Here is an 18110-nt window from a genome sequence, read left to right as displayed (position 1 = left end):
ACCACTTTTTCTCAGCTCTCACCGAACCGATTTCTTTCAACGATACGTCAAAAGATCACAAATCGTATCTAGTCGAAGACATTACCCTTAAAAATTGAANTATCTAGTCGAAGACATTACCCTTCAAAATTGAAAAAAATTCCCTCGTTCCACGTAAATAAGGGAAACCTCCAAAAAAATTACAAATTTAAAAATCGCTAATTTTCGAAATTTTTTAAATTTTTTTTACTAAAAACTGTCGTAACTTTTTCAAAAATGAACATATGAATATAATTTTTTTTATAGATGCTTGATGTCCTTACCTATCATGTGGTATATTTTTTTTGTAAATTTGACTTTTTTTCTGCCCACAGGGGGGAATTTAAAATGAAAACTTTTTCACAAAAAATTAACTTTTTCAACTTAACTTTTGAAAATGTTCCGGAAGGTCTGACACTTTTATATATATCTTAAATTGAAGCTTATGTAATATACTTTAATTTGAAAAAAAAAAATTTGACCTCTGGACTTGTCTTCACGGCAAAAATGGCTCCTAAATGCTATTTTTGTGTGAAAATTCTCGATTTTATAATTTACATTTTTTACTTTAAAGTGAAATACATTTTTTANTCGATTTTATAATTTACATTTTTTACTTTAAAGTGCTATAACTTTTTAAAAAATGTATGGATCAATACAATTTTTTCATAAGAAGTAGTATTTATATACATCTTTCATTGGATATACTTTTTTTTTAAATCAAATATTATAGAAAAAAGTCCTTTAAAGAGAATATTAAATTTTGTTGTAATAATGTTGTATGGATCAACATTATTTTTTTATGAGAAATAATATTTTTTAATAATCTTTTTTTCATTCGACATACTTTATCTTAATTAGGATATTAATAATGAACTAGCAGATCATGAAGCTTTTGGAATAATCTACCAATTTTTTAAAATTAAATACTATCTAAAGATTTGCATGGAAGCTTTTTTTTTTGATAGTGATTTTAATCACTGTCAGATATTATTATACTTGACCCAACTATGCCAAGTCCCTATTTTGCCGCGACCCCACTGTGCTGAATTTTTTTTTAATGCATTTGTAAGTACTTTTAACACATTTCTCTTAAATTCATTAAAAAATTTAATTTGAAACTTTCTTTATGGGCATTTTTTTAGTCCTTTTTTTAACATGTGTAAGAGAACACAATTATATGCAAAATTATCTTAAAATTATACAACAAAATTTAATATTCTCTTTAAAGGACTTTTTTCTATAATATTTGATTTAAAAGCGTTTTTTAAAGAAGCGTTTTTTATTTATTTTTTAATGCATTCGTAAGTACTTTTAACACATTTCTTTTAAATACATTAAAGAAATTTAAATTTCAGTGGAACATCTTATATCTTAGTGTAACCCAATCATATATATACAAAATGTAAAAAAAATATTTTATATTATTATTGGTTACAATTTTTTTACATAGTTACCACATTGTTTTGGAGAAGTTGTTTTCTAGTCGATAAATATACTTAGTTGTCACTCGCATTTGATACTTCGGCGAATGTTTGTTAAATTTAATTTAATAAGTTTTCTATAATATTAAAAGCAAATTTATTTCTTAAAAATAATTTTATTAAAAATAGTGTGTACACACATAAAATATGTCAAGCTACAGTCCATCCTCATCAAGTAACAGCTCATCATCGTCTTGTAGCGATGATTCTTCGGACGAAAGTTCGTCTTCAACTGGAAGCTCATCGTTGTCCAGTTGTAGTTCTTCTTTGTCAAGTGTTAGCTCATCATCGTCCAATAGTATATCATCGTCGTCCAGTAGCGAAGATTCATCGGACGAAAGTTCGACTTCCTCTGGAAGTCGTACCCAAAAAATCAATTTAAAACGCAAATTTAATGAATATTTGGATGAACCTAATAAAAAAATGTAATTTCTTTATTATTATATAAAATAAATTAGTAGATTCCATGTATATTAAAGATATTAATTGTCTAACAATTTCATTTTTAAATGGTAACGCGAAGAAACATGAACGTTTTAATATTTCCTTCTGAATCGAGATGATAAAAAATTAATACATTCTCGACAAATTTCATACTAACTATAAACTATTTTTAAGGTGTTGTGAGTTACCGTATACTGTTGACGGCGATCGGTCATTTAAAGATTATCCGTGTCTATTGGATTCTGAACGTGAAACTAATGCTAAATGGGGTATTCACAACTCGATGATTGGTATGTATAAGTTTTAATTGTGTTTAGCAATCAGTTATATTTAATACACACTTGACTATATAATTATAATATAGTCGTATAATTATAAAATAGTATTTATAATGTCTGTAATAAGTAGAATTATTTATAATTAAAATTATTTATAATTTATTTTGCCAGCCAAGAAAAAAATAACTGTCACTAGAGAAACAGATGTTGGTATAAAATTTGAAGAGAATTTTTTAGCTGGCGACTTTCCTACTAACGTAGAACCAAATATAAACAACTCTATTGATTGTCAACATGTCAATTCGCATAATGGCGAGGAGAATACCAGTTATTCCGAAAATGTTGATTTAACCAGTATCTCACAACACTATGTTTTCAATCCGGAGGATAACACTTTTTCAAAAAGTGTTGTTAAAAATAATACTGATATCCTCGTTACAAATGACGTTGATGAAGAATCTGTTTTGAACGAAGATATACCTATCGACCCTAAAAATAGTCAACTAAATATGAATGTTGATATTAATAATAATTGCTCGGAGCCAAGCACTTCGAATAATGAAAATTATTCAAACACTAGTCGTTGTGTCAAATGCAAAATATTAACTCCATGGGGAGAAGATTGGTTTTATACGACCCATACTGATATGTATACAGGTCCTAGATATATAACATTGATGAACCCTTTGAACGAACTTCCCGTTAGTTATGTGGAAACTATTGATCTCACAAATTCAGACGACGATGAGCAACCTGTTATAGACAGGAGTACTACACGTGGAAAAGAAGTGCAGCCAATGAGCGCACTTAACCACACAAATTTTCACGAAAATAATTGTGATGGAGGTCAACCTTTCATAGTTGATCATTATGAAAAAATCGCTATAGATACTACCGAAGGTATCAGTTTCATATACGTTTGGATTCCAGAAATGCGCGAGGTAATTTTTAAGAATGACAGCATATAAAACTAACTGTATTAAATTATCTTAAGTTAAAAAATTGATGATGATATAAATTGCTATCAAGTTTTCATATTGTTTCCACAACATTTTATACTTTTTGTATTAATCGGAAATTTATTTTTTTACGATTGATGTATTTATGAAAATTATTTATCTTTTTCTTGTGTTTTGAAAATTATTTTCCGTATTATACGAGTTGATTTGCTTGTTAATGATAAAATATTGATTAATTATTTAAAAATATGTATTTTGTTATTATAATGCTTAGTGGAGTGACTAAAGAAGATAGGAAAAGGAATGAACATATAGGATGGAGTATAGGTGCAGCGTCAATCATAGATATGATGAGAGAAAATAGACTTAGATGGTTTGGTCATGTTGATGTGGGAGATCGTATCAAGTGGAAGTTTAGGATAAAGGTGGCCTACCCCAAGTTGTTGGGATTAAGGCGAGTAAAAAGAAGAAGAAACATGTTTAAAAAAAACTGACAGAAATCATCTGTATAATTAATAAATTAAACAAATATATAAAAAAAACTAACACACTATCAAAACAAAAAGATAGTTAATAATCAAACCCAATCAATTCAAATATAACAACTATAACATGTATTAAATATGAATTAAAGAGAAAAATTGACTTAAAAAATCATTTCCTACAAAGACTTTGTAGAAATGTGGGTTTATTTCTAGGAATGACAGTGTATTATTGATATATTACAGTAAAACTAATGATGTAAAATTTAAAAGAATAATATTTATCAGTGTTGCCTGACTCGCAAAAATACACTGTCTAATCATACAATTATGAGTAGTTCTTAATATCATTGTTATCAAATATTTGTTAAAATTTGATTAACTATGAAGTAATACGAGTCTATGGTGAAAGTCGTTGTAATTTTTAGTAGTTTACATGTGTGATATGGATCGTCATTATTAAATGAATATTTATGAAATACTATTAACATTTTTCATGTATAGTAGAACAATTAAATCATAGTGAAATGAAATATATTTAATTTTGAAGTTCAACAAAATTTGTTTCTTTGGCTACTTATGAAATTTTGTTATGGCGTCGAGAAGAATGCGTTCAAATTCAATAGAAACAAATTATCTACCCTCTGGATTAAATTTGAGATCTGAAAGTAAAGGTACTCAACTGGTCCGAGAACCTACATCTGTACTAGATATATTTCTTACAGTATTTTTATATGGCTGTCGAAAATATTTATTTTTCTCAACTCATAAGAGGCTTTTTATATACTTTATCCTATTAGTGTCTTCAATTATGGGTGATTATATTAATGTACCTAAAATATATTTTGCGAATAGTGGGACGTTTCTTAATCAATATTTTGTCAAATTGGGTTGGTTCTGGACTATATTATGGACATCTCTTTTTTTGTTTACGTCAAGTAGTGTTTTTTGTATAAATTCTAAAGGAAATATTATGAAACATTCATCTCGACTCTTTATTGCAACATTTTTCTGGTGGTTCTGGACAAATGGGTTTAATTACTTTGGACAGTTTTATGGTTCATGTACAGAAAAAGGTCTCTCAAGAAACAATTGTTTATCTGCTGGAAAAATTTGGCAAGCTTTTGATATATCTGGTCATGTTTTTATATTAATATACAGTACTCTTGTTATGATTAGTGAGGCGAGACCAATAATTGGTTGGGATAAAATCCATGATGTTATAATTGCTGAAAATAATGCCAGAATATCAGGGAAAAAAGGAAAGTTAAATTATCTCAATGAAAATGAACTAATAGAGCTTAAAAGTGCCTATATTAATATGACACCTTTCATAAAATTACTTTTCCTAATAATAGCACTTTTTGTTGCTATATGGGAACTAATGCTATTAACTACTATGATGTATTTTCATAGAATGCCTGAGAAATTGTTGGCTGGATTTATTGCCATGTTTACATGGTTTTTAACTTATAGACTTTGGTATCCTTCTGAATTTCTGCCTCTCTTACCTGGTCAAGGGTTTTTCAATTACCAAGCGCTTCAAAGAAGCGAGTTAAGCTAAGAAAAATTGAATCAGTACTTATTGTTTAAGTATTCATAAAAGTGTATTAAATAAACCTTTAGTTTTTATTATTGTTATTTTTTTTACTGTTGTATCTGTTATACTGTTTATCAGATTTGTGGTATTTTTTGTTTAATATATTTTTATGTTCAAAGGTGATCTTGTGTTCAAGAAATAGTTATGTTAGTATACACTATGGGTTAAGGTTGTATTACTACACATTTTTAACTGTTGTTTCTAAAATCTCTAATATAGTTAATTGTAGAAATGTTTTTTTTTTTAAGTTTTTGTATAACTTAAAATTAAGTTATTTATACTGTTATCTGTTTTAAATATTACAATGCTAGTATAACTGTAATTCATTAAAGTTGTTCATCATAACTGTAATAGAATGGGGAAATGCAAAAAACAACTATTCAACTATAAATAAAAATTTATTTGTATTTCAAAAAGCTTGAAAAGGTCCTATTTTTCATTTTGTATACTGCAACTGAACCAATATTCAATTGTATATTATACTTCAGAATGGCAAAATATCTTAATGGCTTCATCAATAAAAATATCAAATATAACTAAATAAAACATATTATGTAGTAGAATTTTAAATGTGGGATAGTTGCTGTTTGTATAACACTATTAAATTAATAACTAATATTTATGGAAATTGAATTAAGATTTTATTCTAAATCTATTATAATTAAATATCATTGATGCTTGTAAAATATATTTCTAATTGAAATTTATTTTGTTATTAATATTACTTTGACAATTAGGTAAATAGCTTTAATGGTAATTATTAAGGATATGAGTAATATACATGTAGATTTGTCTAATAAGTTTTTACTTGTTTATTAATTTAAATTATTATGAGTTTTAAAATAAAAATGAGTTTTCATTTCCATTGTGCTTCTTCTATTATTACGATAATAATTGTGTATTTTGTAGCATAAAAATATGTTTAAAATAATATATTATAATATAATAATTAAATTTTAGAGTAATTTTTGTTAAACTCTTAGCGAAATTATTTTTGAGAAATGGTCAATACATTTAATGTATGCAAAAATTTGAGGGCAAATTCCACATTTTAACTAAAATTAAAAAAAAAATCAAATATCTCATAAAATTAATTGATAATTTTATCACAGCACTTAACAATTATGTCAGTCACTTATTATATGTTAATTTCTAGAAAATCTTTAAAATTTATTTTAAGAAAATTTTTTTACAAGTTGTTTTATTATTCTACTTGTTTTTTAATTGTATTTCATATTATTTTTCTGTAAAAAGGTATGTATAAATTGCATTAATTTAATAAATGAAATAGAGCATAAAATATTATTTGTCAAAATGTGATTCAGTGTGATAATTAAACTTGAAGTTTGATAAATAATGTCTTTTTAAAAATGTTAATAACTATAGTTTAACTTAGTATACAGTTCTATCATTCAAGAAACTAAATATTATTGTTAAGTCACTCAATTTCTACTATTACTAAATTAATACTATAATTTCACTTTTTATTTGAGCATATAGTTCATTTTGTTCCTAAATGAAACTAAACTTTATTGATCTAAATTGTTAAATAATTTAATACAGAATATTAAAGTATAGGGAAGCAGTCCAACTTGTATATTCAGAAAAATAAAAAAAGTAATTTTTTGTTTAATAAGTACACAGAAAATAAGTAAAAATAGTGTTATAAATTCAAAAACTTAATTTTTCAAAGATAGTGTTAGTTAAATGTCTTTTTTTATTAGCTATATGTTAATAGCAAAGCTTCACATGACATTGCTAATTGTTCCCAATGGTATGTGTCGTTGATTCTTAAGCGAATTCACTCCTTCAAGTCAACACCTTAGTTTTAAATAGCCTCAAAGGAAAAAATCAGGAGTTGGCAAGTCCAGTGAACAGACAGACCACTGGATGTCATTGTGTCATTTCAATACTTGCAATAATTTTTTTTTTCAAAAACAACACCAAGAACTTGAAGGAGTAAATTTGTTTAAAAATCAACAATACACCATTTGAAACACTTCATAATCAAGCTCACACAATATATAGATAACAAAGGATTTTTTTAACATTATCTTTAAAAAATTATGTTTTCACATTGAAAATATATTTATCTCCACTTATTTACTTTGTAATTGTTTAACAAAAAATTAAAAATAATTACTTTTTCTATTTTTGTTTATATTTTTAAATAGTCAGATTTGACTGCCCTATTCAGTATGATTAACAATTTGTAATACATCAATACCAAAAATAATATTTTATTTAGTCATACGAGTACAATTTAATACTACTAGTAATCAAATATTAGCATCACTAACTCTATTTTATACTATAGTTTTTTGATATGATGGACANTCACTAACTCTATTTTATACTATAGTTTTTTGATATGATGGACATAATTTTGTAGTATTTGTAAACATATTTAAAATTACAAAATACATTTTTAAAGATTATTTAAAATATTTATATTTTAATTAAAAAATTAATTAAAAGTAAAAACTATCAACTGAAAAATACATAGATATAAATTAATACATACATTTAGATATTGCTATTTTTTATTTTAATGAAGAGTAATATTTTTCTAGCGAAAACTGTAAACTAGTAAAAAAGAAATTCTGTTAATTAGAATTCAACATTTGTAGAATATACTGAATAAACAGATGTTAAATTTTAAGAAAAATAGTACATTAAAGATTATGAATTAGAATTGTCATATTAATCATATATTATTTTCAAAAATAATTGCAACAATTTACTATAAAGAGATAACTAACTTAAAACTGTATGTATAATTAACTTATAAAATTATTATTTGCTGAATACAGGTGTGTAGGGTGGATTAGATTACATATAATGCAAACTAGGATGAGGTAATGGGGGCATAACTGGTATATATGATGTTGCAACAACGGGTACTGACTGTGGAGTTAAATTAAAAAAATTATTTTGCAATTCAGATGGCAGAGGAGGTAATGGAGCAGGTAAACCAGGAGTAGGCTTCATCTTTGTTTCTTTCATTGCACCTGAAATATTTCCTTCTTTATCTTTACGGGCTTGAGCATGGCCCCATCGTACATTTAATTTATGACCACCTAATGTTAAACGGCCATAAGTACTTTCTGCTGCTATTTCAGCAGCAGCGCGAGTTGTATATTGGATAAAGGCACAATTTTGATGAGCCACATGAGTAATGTTACGAATTTCACCATATTGGTAAAATACATCCCTAGAAAATAGAAATAACATGGAAATAGGCAATTTGAGGTAAAACACTTCATTAAAACTTAGTACCTTAAGTCTTTTTCAGTAGTTATATCATTAAGATTTCCAATGTACAAAGTTGTAATAGTTTGGTCTTCTGGTTTTTCTAATTTAGGCATTTCACTAGCTCTATTCATCATTTTTTCGGCAACAGGATCATTAACTCCATAGTACCTAATAAAATTACAAATATTAAATAAATAAAACTAAGTAATGAATAGGTCTAAGAATTATAAGAATTTCTAAATTTCGTTAAATTATTCTGACACATACCACCAGCCAGTACAAATTTTTATTAATTCACTTAAAAACTTAGTAATGTGTTGTTACCGAGATCATAGTTTAAGCGTGATTAGGGGGTTATATCTCCTTCTAAAATTAAAAATATTTCTACACATATAATCATACAACAAAAAAGTTGCATGTACTTAGAACCTTCCAAAGTAGTTCAAACATAATTTATTTATACAAATTATTCTTAGTCCTAGTAATAAAGTAATCTAAAATTATTTACCTATCTTTGAAGTTTTGATTTGAGAGTGGATCTTCAGGATCAGTTGGTCTTTCATGCCGATATGGACATTCTTCACCTCTACGGCATTCACCTTTTACCCAAAATGAACAAATGTGAGGTCTATTTCTTTCATAATAAGGTGCTTTGCGAGCCATTTTTGCTAATACATCACTGGCATTTTGACATTTTCCACCAGCTTCATCCATTTTAGCTAACTAAAATTAAATTTATACATTACTTATTGTAAATTTATTACATTCACATTGAAATCTTACTTCAGCTTCCATATTTTGAACAAAATATTCTTTATTGACATCAGATTTTGGAATTTGTTCTTTAATTTTTAATGCAGCATCGCGCACCTGAAAATTTAATAACATATTAAATTAATTTATTGTAAAATAAAAAGTTACTATTTATATTTACTTGTAAAGGCAACCCATATTCAAGATCCAAGAGACATGTTTGGCAAGCATTCCTAAGACGAGCACAAGTTTGACAAATTTCAGTCTTTTTAAAACGCATTCTTGCACCTGGACACCAACGAAATACAGTAAATGGTCGAGCACACACTTCACATTCTTTACCATATTTTTCTTTAGTCTACAAGTTCAATTTTTTAACATTAGACAGTGTTTTAGAATTTTGTAATTGTATTAAATAGAAAATTAATTTTTTTATTAAAAAATAAGACTTACCATTCGTAAATAAGGACTATCTCCTAGACAAGTTTCACATACAATTGGAAAATCCTATAAGAATAAAAAATATTTATTAATAGTATAATAATTATACTATTAATTATTCCTCCAAATATAAATAAAAACTGATATAGAATTCAATTTATAAATTGATAATAACATAGATATCTGAATAAAGAGCGAGAATAAATGTTCAGAAATAACTAAATTGAAGTTAGCCAAATTGATAGTTTTTTTTTTTATTATTATTGAGATTATTTTTTACAAATATTATACTTCTACTATTATAAATACTAAATATTAAATAGATTCTTTAAATAATAATATTTGCGATACGAAAAAAAAAATAATAATAGAGAAAATTGACAAAGTTAAATAAATGTTTAAGTTATTTAAAATCTTAATATTTTATACAATTCATAACTTTTATACAATGCATCATGTTGTTATTAAACCTTTATTTTCATATAATACTTAATTGAATAAATATACTATTATTACATTTGTAGTTAATTTTCTATATTAAGAAAGTTATTAAACGGTATACAGATGTATTAAAATAAAAATTGAAGATAATTAACAAATAATTAAGCTTTTTCTTGATATAAACTGATACTTCTATAAAAATAGTTAAGAATAGAATATAATCAAAAAATTAAACTACGAGAACAAAAATTACAATATTTTTAAGATTTACTTTATTAATTGTATTATTAAGTTATGTCTTTTGGGGGATTGATGAGCAGCTGAGGTAAACACAGTACTGTGTCAGTCATTACTTAAAATAATGAATACTTACAGAATCTTCCCAATTTTGCCGATTATATGTATTTGTTGTTTTAGACAATGACATAGTAATAAGTTATAAATATAACCTTTGTTTAAAAAAAGATGATTAAAAATAAATAAAATTGAATTTTGACATTCTTAAGATAATGAATAATACTTACTTTTTTAAAAGTATAGTTAATAAAGTAGTTAGTAAAAAATTATTTAATACTATTCGACTCGATATAGCTTTAATTAATATTTGAAAATTTGAATTTAATGCTATTTGCAGACCTTGATATTATTAGATTATTATTTTAATCTAATTAAGTCAACAAGTAAGTAGTTTATAAGGTCAAAAATGCCTGAAAATGTAAAAGCTTCAAAAAAATTAAATTAAATTCATAATTTTATTTTTCCTTCCATCAATTATAACTTCTATTGTAAACAAAATATGTAAATAAAATATGTCTGTGAAGTTAGCAATTCCTATATAGCAATTCCTTATCAGATATGAAACTCAAATACACCGCTAGAGGGCGCCACTTATTTAAAATATATGTTTTATTATAAAGTATTATCTATATCCAATGGTTTATTTTCACTATCAGCAAATATTTTACTACAACACATATCAGTTGTTAAAGAATGAGATTAGTATAATTAAATAATATTATCAATGAAAATACGTTATATCACAGAGTAGGTATTTCAACAAACATTAGTCTATCGTTATAATGTTGGCTTAAATCTAAAAAATATATTTCAAACATTTATATGCCGAATTCAATTATCAATTCAACTCATGTAATAATTTAGAATTATTCAAATAATTCAATTTCAAAGAGCTGAAGCGCTGATTTTTTAAGTTTTCCTATACTTTTTTTGTTTAAACTAAGAATAATGGCTGAAAATACTGGTGATCTAGACGATACATCAAGTATTGAGTGTTTTCAGAACTACACTGCTCCTGAAGTATTTATTCAAGGAATTGCTGGTATTGTTAATCAAGAGGACGTAGAATCAATGATAATTGCTCAAAAAGAAATGTTAGTATTCTTAATTTCATAAATACGTATAATATTATTTTATTTTATTAATTGTCATTATTTCAAAAATGGGTCGACCTGGCCTAGTGGGGTAAAAATGTATGTTTAGTGGCACAGGATCCTGGTTTGATTCCCAGGGTACCAATGAGATTTTTCTTGTGATTTTCGTATTAGAGGTGTCTGGTCTTTGTTGCAAGCCGGTTATAATACCCGTCCTATCCATATTGGCCTAGCTAAGAACCATCATTGATTTCATAACATGTGAAAAAAATCTACCATCCTCAGCAGCATGTTAAGTTTAGGAAATAAAAGAATGTGAAATTGATCATTATTATATTTGTATAATGTACATTATTTCAATCTATAGGTTGCAGCGTTTTGAAAAAACTAATGAAATGCTTACTAATTGCAACTCTTTATCAATGAGTCATTTAAAAACCACTAGTGCAGAATTGAAAAAGCATACACAGATGCTTAATGATCTTCGTAAAGATCTAGATGGTACATTTAAACGTATATCTAATATTAAATCAAAATTAAAATTGCAATATCCTGATATTCAAAAAAGTAAAGGTCTATTCTATTTAACCTAAAGTTTTTTTTAATTAATTTTGAAAAACTAATGTTTTCAAGGCATTCAAGAAGAAAAAGCTAAAGAAGAAGAAGATGAAAGAGCAGCACAAAAACCTGACAGTTCTTCTAGTGGCAGTGCATGTACTGTTTCTCCTTACAACTCTGATACAAATTAATGCTTTCTTCTGACTTGTAAATAATAGTTTTAAAATTTTGATCTCAATATATTTATATTGTCTTTTATACAAGTTGTTAAAAATAATTTTATTTCTAAAATTCTTTACAATACTTGAATTTTTTTAATAGTAGCTATTAAATTTATATACAAAGTATTAATTTAATCAAATCTAACATACATGTTTAATTTAACTACTATTTAATAGTTATTGAGGAGATATATTTAATTGATATTTATATACATTTTTTGTATTAAAAAAAAAAAAAATAGTAAAAATGTTATACATAATATTGTATACAAAGAAGTTATATTATACCTCCTCTTTACTTTTGTCTTGTTGACATTCACTTGTTAATACTTCCTTTAGATTAACTATTGTTTTCATTAAATATACTGAGAAAGAAATTATAAATGTTAAATATTCCCATCCTATATTATGTAAATTAATTATTTAAAATTACCTTGTAACAAATAAACTGTAATGACTAAGGAAGATTTAATAATTGTGTTATTTTATTATGATTGATTCACTGCAAAAAGACCTTTCAGAAAAATTACAGATAAAATTGATTATTTTATCAATTAAATATAAGTGATATTCTTTTCTTAAACCATCATTTTAATCAGATTGCTCAATAAAAAAAATATTTTTATAAAACATTTTTTTGAATAAAAAAGTTATGAATACACAACTTTTATCTTTGTATAATAATCTAAAAGTACTCAAATTATACAATGATGATTTTAGAAATAATATAGGAAATACTAAAAAATAGTTAATTGATTTATTTTTATAAATGTTATTTTATTTATTTTTAGTATTATCTCCAAATGCTATGCTTATATCAGGATGAGGTGCAATGTTTTCTTGGTTGTACTGAGTAAGCTACTCTGTTAAAATTATTGATTTTAGTCTTTTTTGTAATTCAGAAATTAAAACATGTGTTTATAAATGTCATATGTGATCTTACAATATCTTGTTTAACATAAGTATAATTCAAACAAAACTAAAAATTAACAAATAAATATATCCAACAATAACATTAATATGTAGAAATATTTTATTTTGTAATAATTGAAAACATCATTGAATAGTTAAAAACAAGTACAAACATATGTTAACATATATCAAGCTGAATTACACAATAATAAAGTATGAATGAGATTGAATAGAGGATATCAATTTCATGTATCAGTCTTTTTTAAATAAATAATAATAATTAATAACACAATAACAAAGTTACAAACTGAATATTTCTTAAGTGTTTGTATAGTATAATAATGTTAAACAATAAATAATGATTAAATAATATAAATTCATTATGTACTAACCTAATTTATTAATTTATTTCAAGGAATCGTAAAAGCCTCATTTTGTAAGATATCTTATCTTAAAAGACATTAAAATTAAAAAAAAAATTTCATCTTACACCACATATTTTTTTATATTCAAATTTATAAATATTAAGTTAAGTTTTGATTAGGTAATTCTAATATATAGCATTTTATTTAGTTTTGAAATATAGGTTTAAAAAAATTACTTAATATGATTTAATATTTATTTTTATTATGTATTTCTAAAACCACAAGATATAATTGAAACATGTGAAGGGGCCAAATTTTTACTTAAAACAATAAGTATATTATAGTGAATAAATTATCATATATTTTATGAATTCACAGAGAACTGAATAAGTGTTAGAAACACTTTTTAGAAAATAAATAATGCTGATAATTAGAATATTTTTAAAGTCACATGATTTATAAAACAAATTACTCATTTAAATATTATAGAAATTATTTATAAAAAAAATTAGAAAATAATATTAGTTAATCCCTTCACTAAATCTTTGAACCTTTTATTCATTTAAGTAATTTATACTTTAATTGCAATGCTATGCTAAAGGTTATTAAATATCTAAAAAGTAATTAAAGGAAACACACAAAATTTTGTTAGGAACTGGAACAAGTAATCACAAAATTCGTAATTTTATACAAATTTAAGTGATATGTAAAGCATATGATAGATTAAAGGATATATATTTATTGAATTTATGTACTGTAATGTTTTAATACAAACATATTATACTCTATACTTCTTTCTTAAAGTACTCAAACTCCATTCTGTCACACCTTGTTCAGCCAAATCTTGCTGTCCAAATTTAAGACTTTCTTCCAATTTATTGAATAAATTGCATAATGTATCTAGCTCAGTTGAACTCAAAAATTCTATTGCCAATTCAAACCTGAAATAAATTTTCAAAAATAAAACAATTTTTTCTGTTTAAATATTAGTATTTTTTTAGGGATCTATTTTGTAGTTTAGAGAGCTATATTGTTAGTCTACCAAAAAAATATGTAAAAATAATAAATATGTATATATACTCTAATTTAATTGTATTAATTAATACATTATAATATTTGTTTAAAGACTTTGCAATTTAAAATAGTAGGTAGTTCTATAATAGAAATGCAAAATCATACTTATGGGATTTGGAGCCTTAAAAATATTTAAAATTTTACTAAATAAATGAGTTTGAACTTGATATTATTGCGTGTAAAGAATGACATTTTTTATTAGGATTCCCTCACAAAATAAAGATTTGTTCACATATATACTGTAATAACACCCTTGTTAAACTTTACAAATATTTCTATTGACATAATATTTACTGTTATGCTTTACTTATTATTAAATAATAAATCCATGTGATTAGAAATTAAATGTTATATTTATTAAATAATATAACATAAAGTATCTGGTGTCAAGCACATGGTTTGTTGATGGAAAATAACACATAAGTATATCTACTTATTTATAACATTTACCTTTTGGTACCAGTCATAACATCTAAAAGTTTAGTTACTGCAACTATGTCAGAAACACTGTTAGAAGGAAATATAAGTAAAGTCTCCAGTAATTCAACAAGAACTGATGGTGGTATTTCTTCATTATTAAATGTACCAGCTACATGTTCCGCTCCATTTAGACTTAAATATCTGTACCTCAACTTGGCAGTAGTAAGACGTCGAAAAGTCATAATAAACTCTTGAGCTTTTGGAGAACAAGCGCTAGGAATATTATCCTTGACATCTAACTCAGCACTCTACAGAATAAATAAAAAAAAAATACAATATCCAATTTTTGATTTTATTATGGAAGACTTACAAATGAATAATGTTTGTTATCCTGCATATTATGAGTAGCAATGTTGTTCCACGATGAACTGTCCTTTCTTGTTATATCTTTCTTTGATAATGGACAAAGATGAGCCGCTTTAACAATATCACTATTGCAACAAGTTGGTATTAAAATCTTACATATAGGTTGATTCGTTTTACATTAGCCACTCTATTTCTTAAAATTATAATTATTTTTTGACTTTGATAATTACATATATATCTCTATTTATCGGCTAATAGTTACACTATAGAATCATCCTTTATAACTTATAGGTGTGTCAACTTTATTTTTTCAAATAGCAACATATAATAGCAAATAACAATGGAGTGATCAGTTTATCATNAGTTTCAAATTTTTGAGTTTATATACATGTATAATGCACAAGAAATTAGTATTTATGACATTGAAATTTTTCAAGAATTTGTAAAGTTAATAGTTGTAGAAACTGAAAGTATTATGAAGTCGTTTTTGAAATCTTACAAAAACATAAAATTTGACCTTATAAAGTATAAAAACCAAAATTAAACATTACATTTTTTCGGTTAATTTCGGTTTTTATACTTCATGTTCATAATTGATTAGCTTATTTAATAAATAATGATCTAATTAAGAATATAACTGGTTGATAACAGCTTTTGGACCAGTACTTTGAAGGTTATTTTAATTTTTATACCTAGACAGGAGGAAGAGTATGGCTGGGAAATGACTAGTGATAAAAATAGAAGCACCAACTCCTTTCCTCTAGTCTATACTTTAAATTGATAATAACTTCTGAAATACTGGTCTAAAAGTTGTTTTTGACCAGTCTTTTTCTTAATTATATCATTTTCTATTTTATAAGGTAGTATGATATTTATGTTGCCATTTAAAAAAATTAAATTGATACACCTATAAGACATAAGGGATGAACATAAAAATTATTCACCTGAATTCTTGATATGTAGAAACACTTTTTACTGCTCTAATCTTTGCATCGTTCTGTTGCCAATAACGTACATCTTTTTCTACATTATCTAACAGTTCACTTTCGAGATTTTCAAAATCAGCAGAACCCATGGGAAACAGAAAATTTTGGTCAAATAAGTTATGCGTTCTTTTGAAGAGGATAAATAATTAAAAATAATAAACAAAAATTCACAAAAAGATATAACTATGCCTCAATATATCACAATCGTTCCCAAGGTACCTACAACAAAAATTCCTATTGACAAAATATCAGCTATAAACAATTATACTAATTCAGCTGACATCTCTGAATGAAGTTATACAACTGCACTCTATTGTTTATGTTGATAAATATTTACTAACATTTTTGATTGTTAAGCAATATGTAATGGTGACGACTTTTCCATGAATTTTCATGGAGGAGCCTGTAATTATGTTTTTATTCGATCATCTTTTGTTTATATTCAGTAAGACAACAAAATTTGTCGTCTTATTTTTTCGTAATTTTAAATATAAAGTAGCCATTAGAACTGTTACAATATTTTTTTTTACTTCTCCAATAAAATATATTTATTTCCATTATTAAAAAAAAATAATTTGACCCATTAAAATCTCGTTTAATAATAGTTTTGAAGAACAACTTGTAAAATCTCAATATACAGGTTGATTTTTTTATCATAACCCACTCAATTACTTATAGAATAATAATAATTAAAAAATTTTTTTTTATTACTATCTTTAGTTACACATTATTCTTGAATTTTTAACTATGTAATACTTTTTAAGTTCATCCCTTATGCCTGGTAAGCGTGTCAACTTTTTTTTTTTAAATGGTAACACATATTTTTAATTTAATAAAACGTTTGAGTTTTTAATTCAATAATAAATGGCATTTGAATTTTTAATAAAACTAAATTTGTTTATTAGATATAAATATTTAAAGTTTCAAAATTTTGAGTTAATATATAGGTATAATACACAAGGGATTACAAATACAGGTAGCTAATTGGTTTTTTATGATATTGCTATCACAGTCACGGATTGTTTATTATCAGTTATGACTATCATTAGATATATTTTTTGTATTGTCAGTTAGTGNTGATAGTCATAATTGATAATAAACAATCCGTGACTGTGATAGCAATATCATAAAAAACCAATTAGCTACCTGTATTTGTAATCCCTTCTGAGGATTTTCATCTCTGCTACAATCATTTTCTGCTCTATTCTCTCATCAACTGCTCAACACACTGAACCATATATCATAGTTGGTTTCACTGCAGTCTATAGAACTTATCTTTAGTTTCAGATAAAGATTAAATAAATAAATAAATTGATTTAAACATAAGTACCTAAATTTTTTAAGTAAAATTAGACGGCTAGGTTTTGAGTGATGGGATTTAACAAACTGAAAGTAAAAATTTTATAATTCTTTTTAGTATACTTTGAAAAAATAATTACAGAATTCAAAAATATTACGAGGCCGCCTGTAAAACCTTAATTGAACTTTAATTTGACTTTAAAAAAAGTATAAAAACCGAAATTAACCGAAAAAATGTATTGTTTAATTTTGGTTTTTATACTTTATAAGGTCAAATTTTAGGTTTTTGTAAGATTTCAAAAACGACTTCATAATACTTTCAGTTTCTACAACTATTAACTTTACAAATTCTTGAAAAATTTC

At 25.1% G+C, this 18110-nt stretch overlaps 4 protein-coding genes across 6 annotated transcripts in view; 2 read left to right on the top strand and 2 right to left on the bottom strand.

Annotated features, from left to right (window-relative positions):
• The first annotated feature begins 4039 nt into the window (after positions 1-4039).
• On the top strand, positions 4040-6057 carry LOC126906919 (acyl-coenzyme A diphosphatase FITM2-like). Its single transcript, XM_050687864.1, has one exon. It carries the CDS (start codon positions 4258-4260, stop codon positions 5227-5229), a length of 972 nt encoding a protein of 323 aa, XP_050543821.1. The 5' UTR covers positions 4040-4257; the 3' UTR covers positions 5230-6057.
• A 1730-nt stretch (positions 6058-7787) lies between these two features.
• LOC126906916 (pre-mRNA-splicing factor RBM22-like) overlaps positions 7788-18110 on the bottom strand; it is a 32348-nt gene continuing 22025 nt past the window's right edge. Inside the window, exons 1-8 of one of the 3 annotated variants that reach the window (XM_050687858.1) lie at positions 10680-10920; positions 10529-10604; positions 9727-9780; positions 9455-9631; positions 9304-9390; positions 9029-9243; positions 8545-8688; positions 7789-8479 (exon numbers count right to left, since the gene is read on the bottom strand). In XM_050687858.1, coding sequence (XP_050543815.1) covers positions 8098-8479; positions 8545-8688; positions 9029-9243; positions 9304-9390; positions 9455-9631; positions 9727-9780; positions 10529-10582 — 1113 coding nt within the window. In that variant the 5' untranslated portion in view covers positions 10583-10604; positions 10680-10920 and the 3' untranslated portion in view covers positions 7789-8097. Of the gene's footprint in view, positions 8480-8544; positions 8689-9028; positions 9244-9303; positions 9391-9454; positions 9632-9726; positions 9781-10528; positions 10605-10679; positions 10921-18110 lie in introns of those variants that run through there. The other 2 variants (XM_050687859.1, XM_050687860.1) reach the window with 2 other exon arrangements.
• On the top strand, positions 11185-12521 carry LOC126906928 (kxDL motif-containing protein CG10681). The gene is made up of 3 exons (XM_050687878.1): positions 11185-11546; positions 11914-12113; positions 12180-12521. The coding sequence occupies exons 1-3, from the start codon at positions 11401-11403 to the stop codon at positions 12293-12295; spliced, it is 462 nt and encodes a 153-aa protein (XP_050543835.1). The 5' UTR covers positions 11185-11400; the 3' UTR covers positions 12296-12521.
• On the bottom strand, positions 13341-16767 carry LOC126906925 (coiled-coil domain-containing protein 103). The gene is made up of 4 exons (XM_050687870.1): positions 16407-16767; positions 15467-15587; positions 15127-15404; positions 13341-14543 (listed from the first exon to the last, which is right to left on the bottom strand). The coding sequence occupies exons 1-4, from the start codon at positions 16535-16537 to the stop codon at positions 14381-14383; spliced, it is 693 nt and encodes a 230-aa protein (XP_050543827.1). The 5' UTR covers positions 16538-16767; the 3' UTR covers positions 13341-14380.

Source organism: Daktulosphaira vitifoliae, unplaced genomic scaffold (genome assembly GCF_025091365.1).
Source record: "Daktulosphaira vitifoliae isolate Bord-2020 unplaced genomic scaffold, ASM2509136v1 Scaffold_5, whole genome shotgun sequence".
In the NCBI taxonomy this organism is placed as follows: Eukaryota; Metazoa; Arthropoda; class Insecta; order Hemiptera; family Phylloxeridae; genus Daktulosphaira; species Daktulosphaira vitifoliae.
The sequence above is the reverse complement of the archived record's forward strand: the minus strand, read 5'-3'. Positions and strand labels throughout refer to the sequence as shown.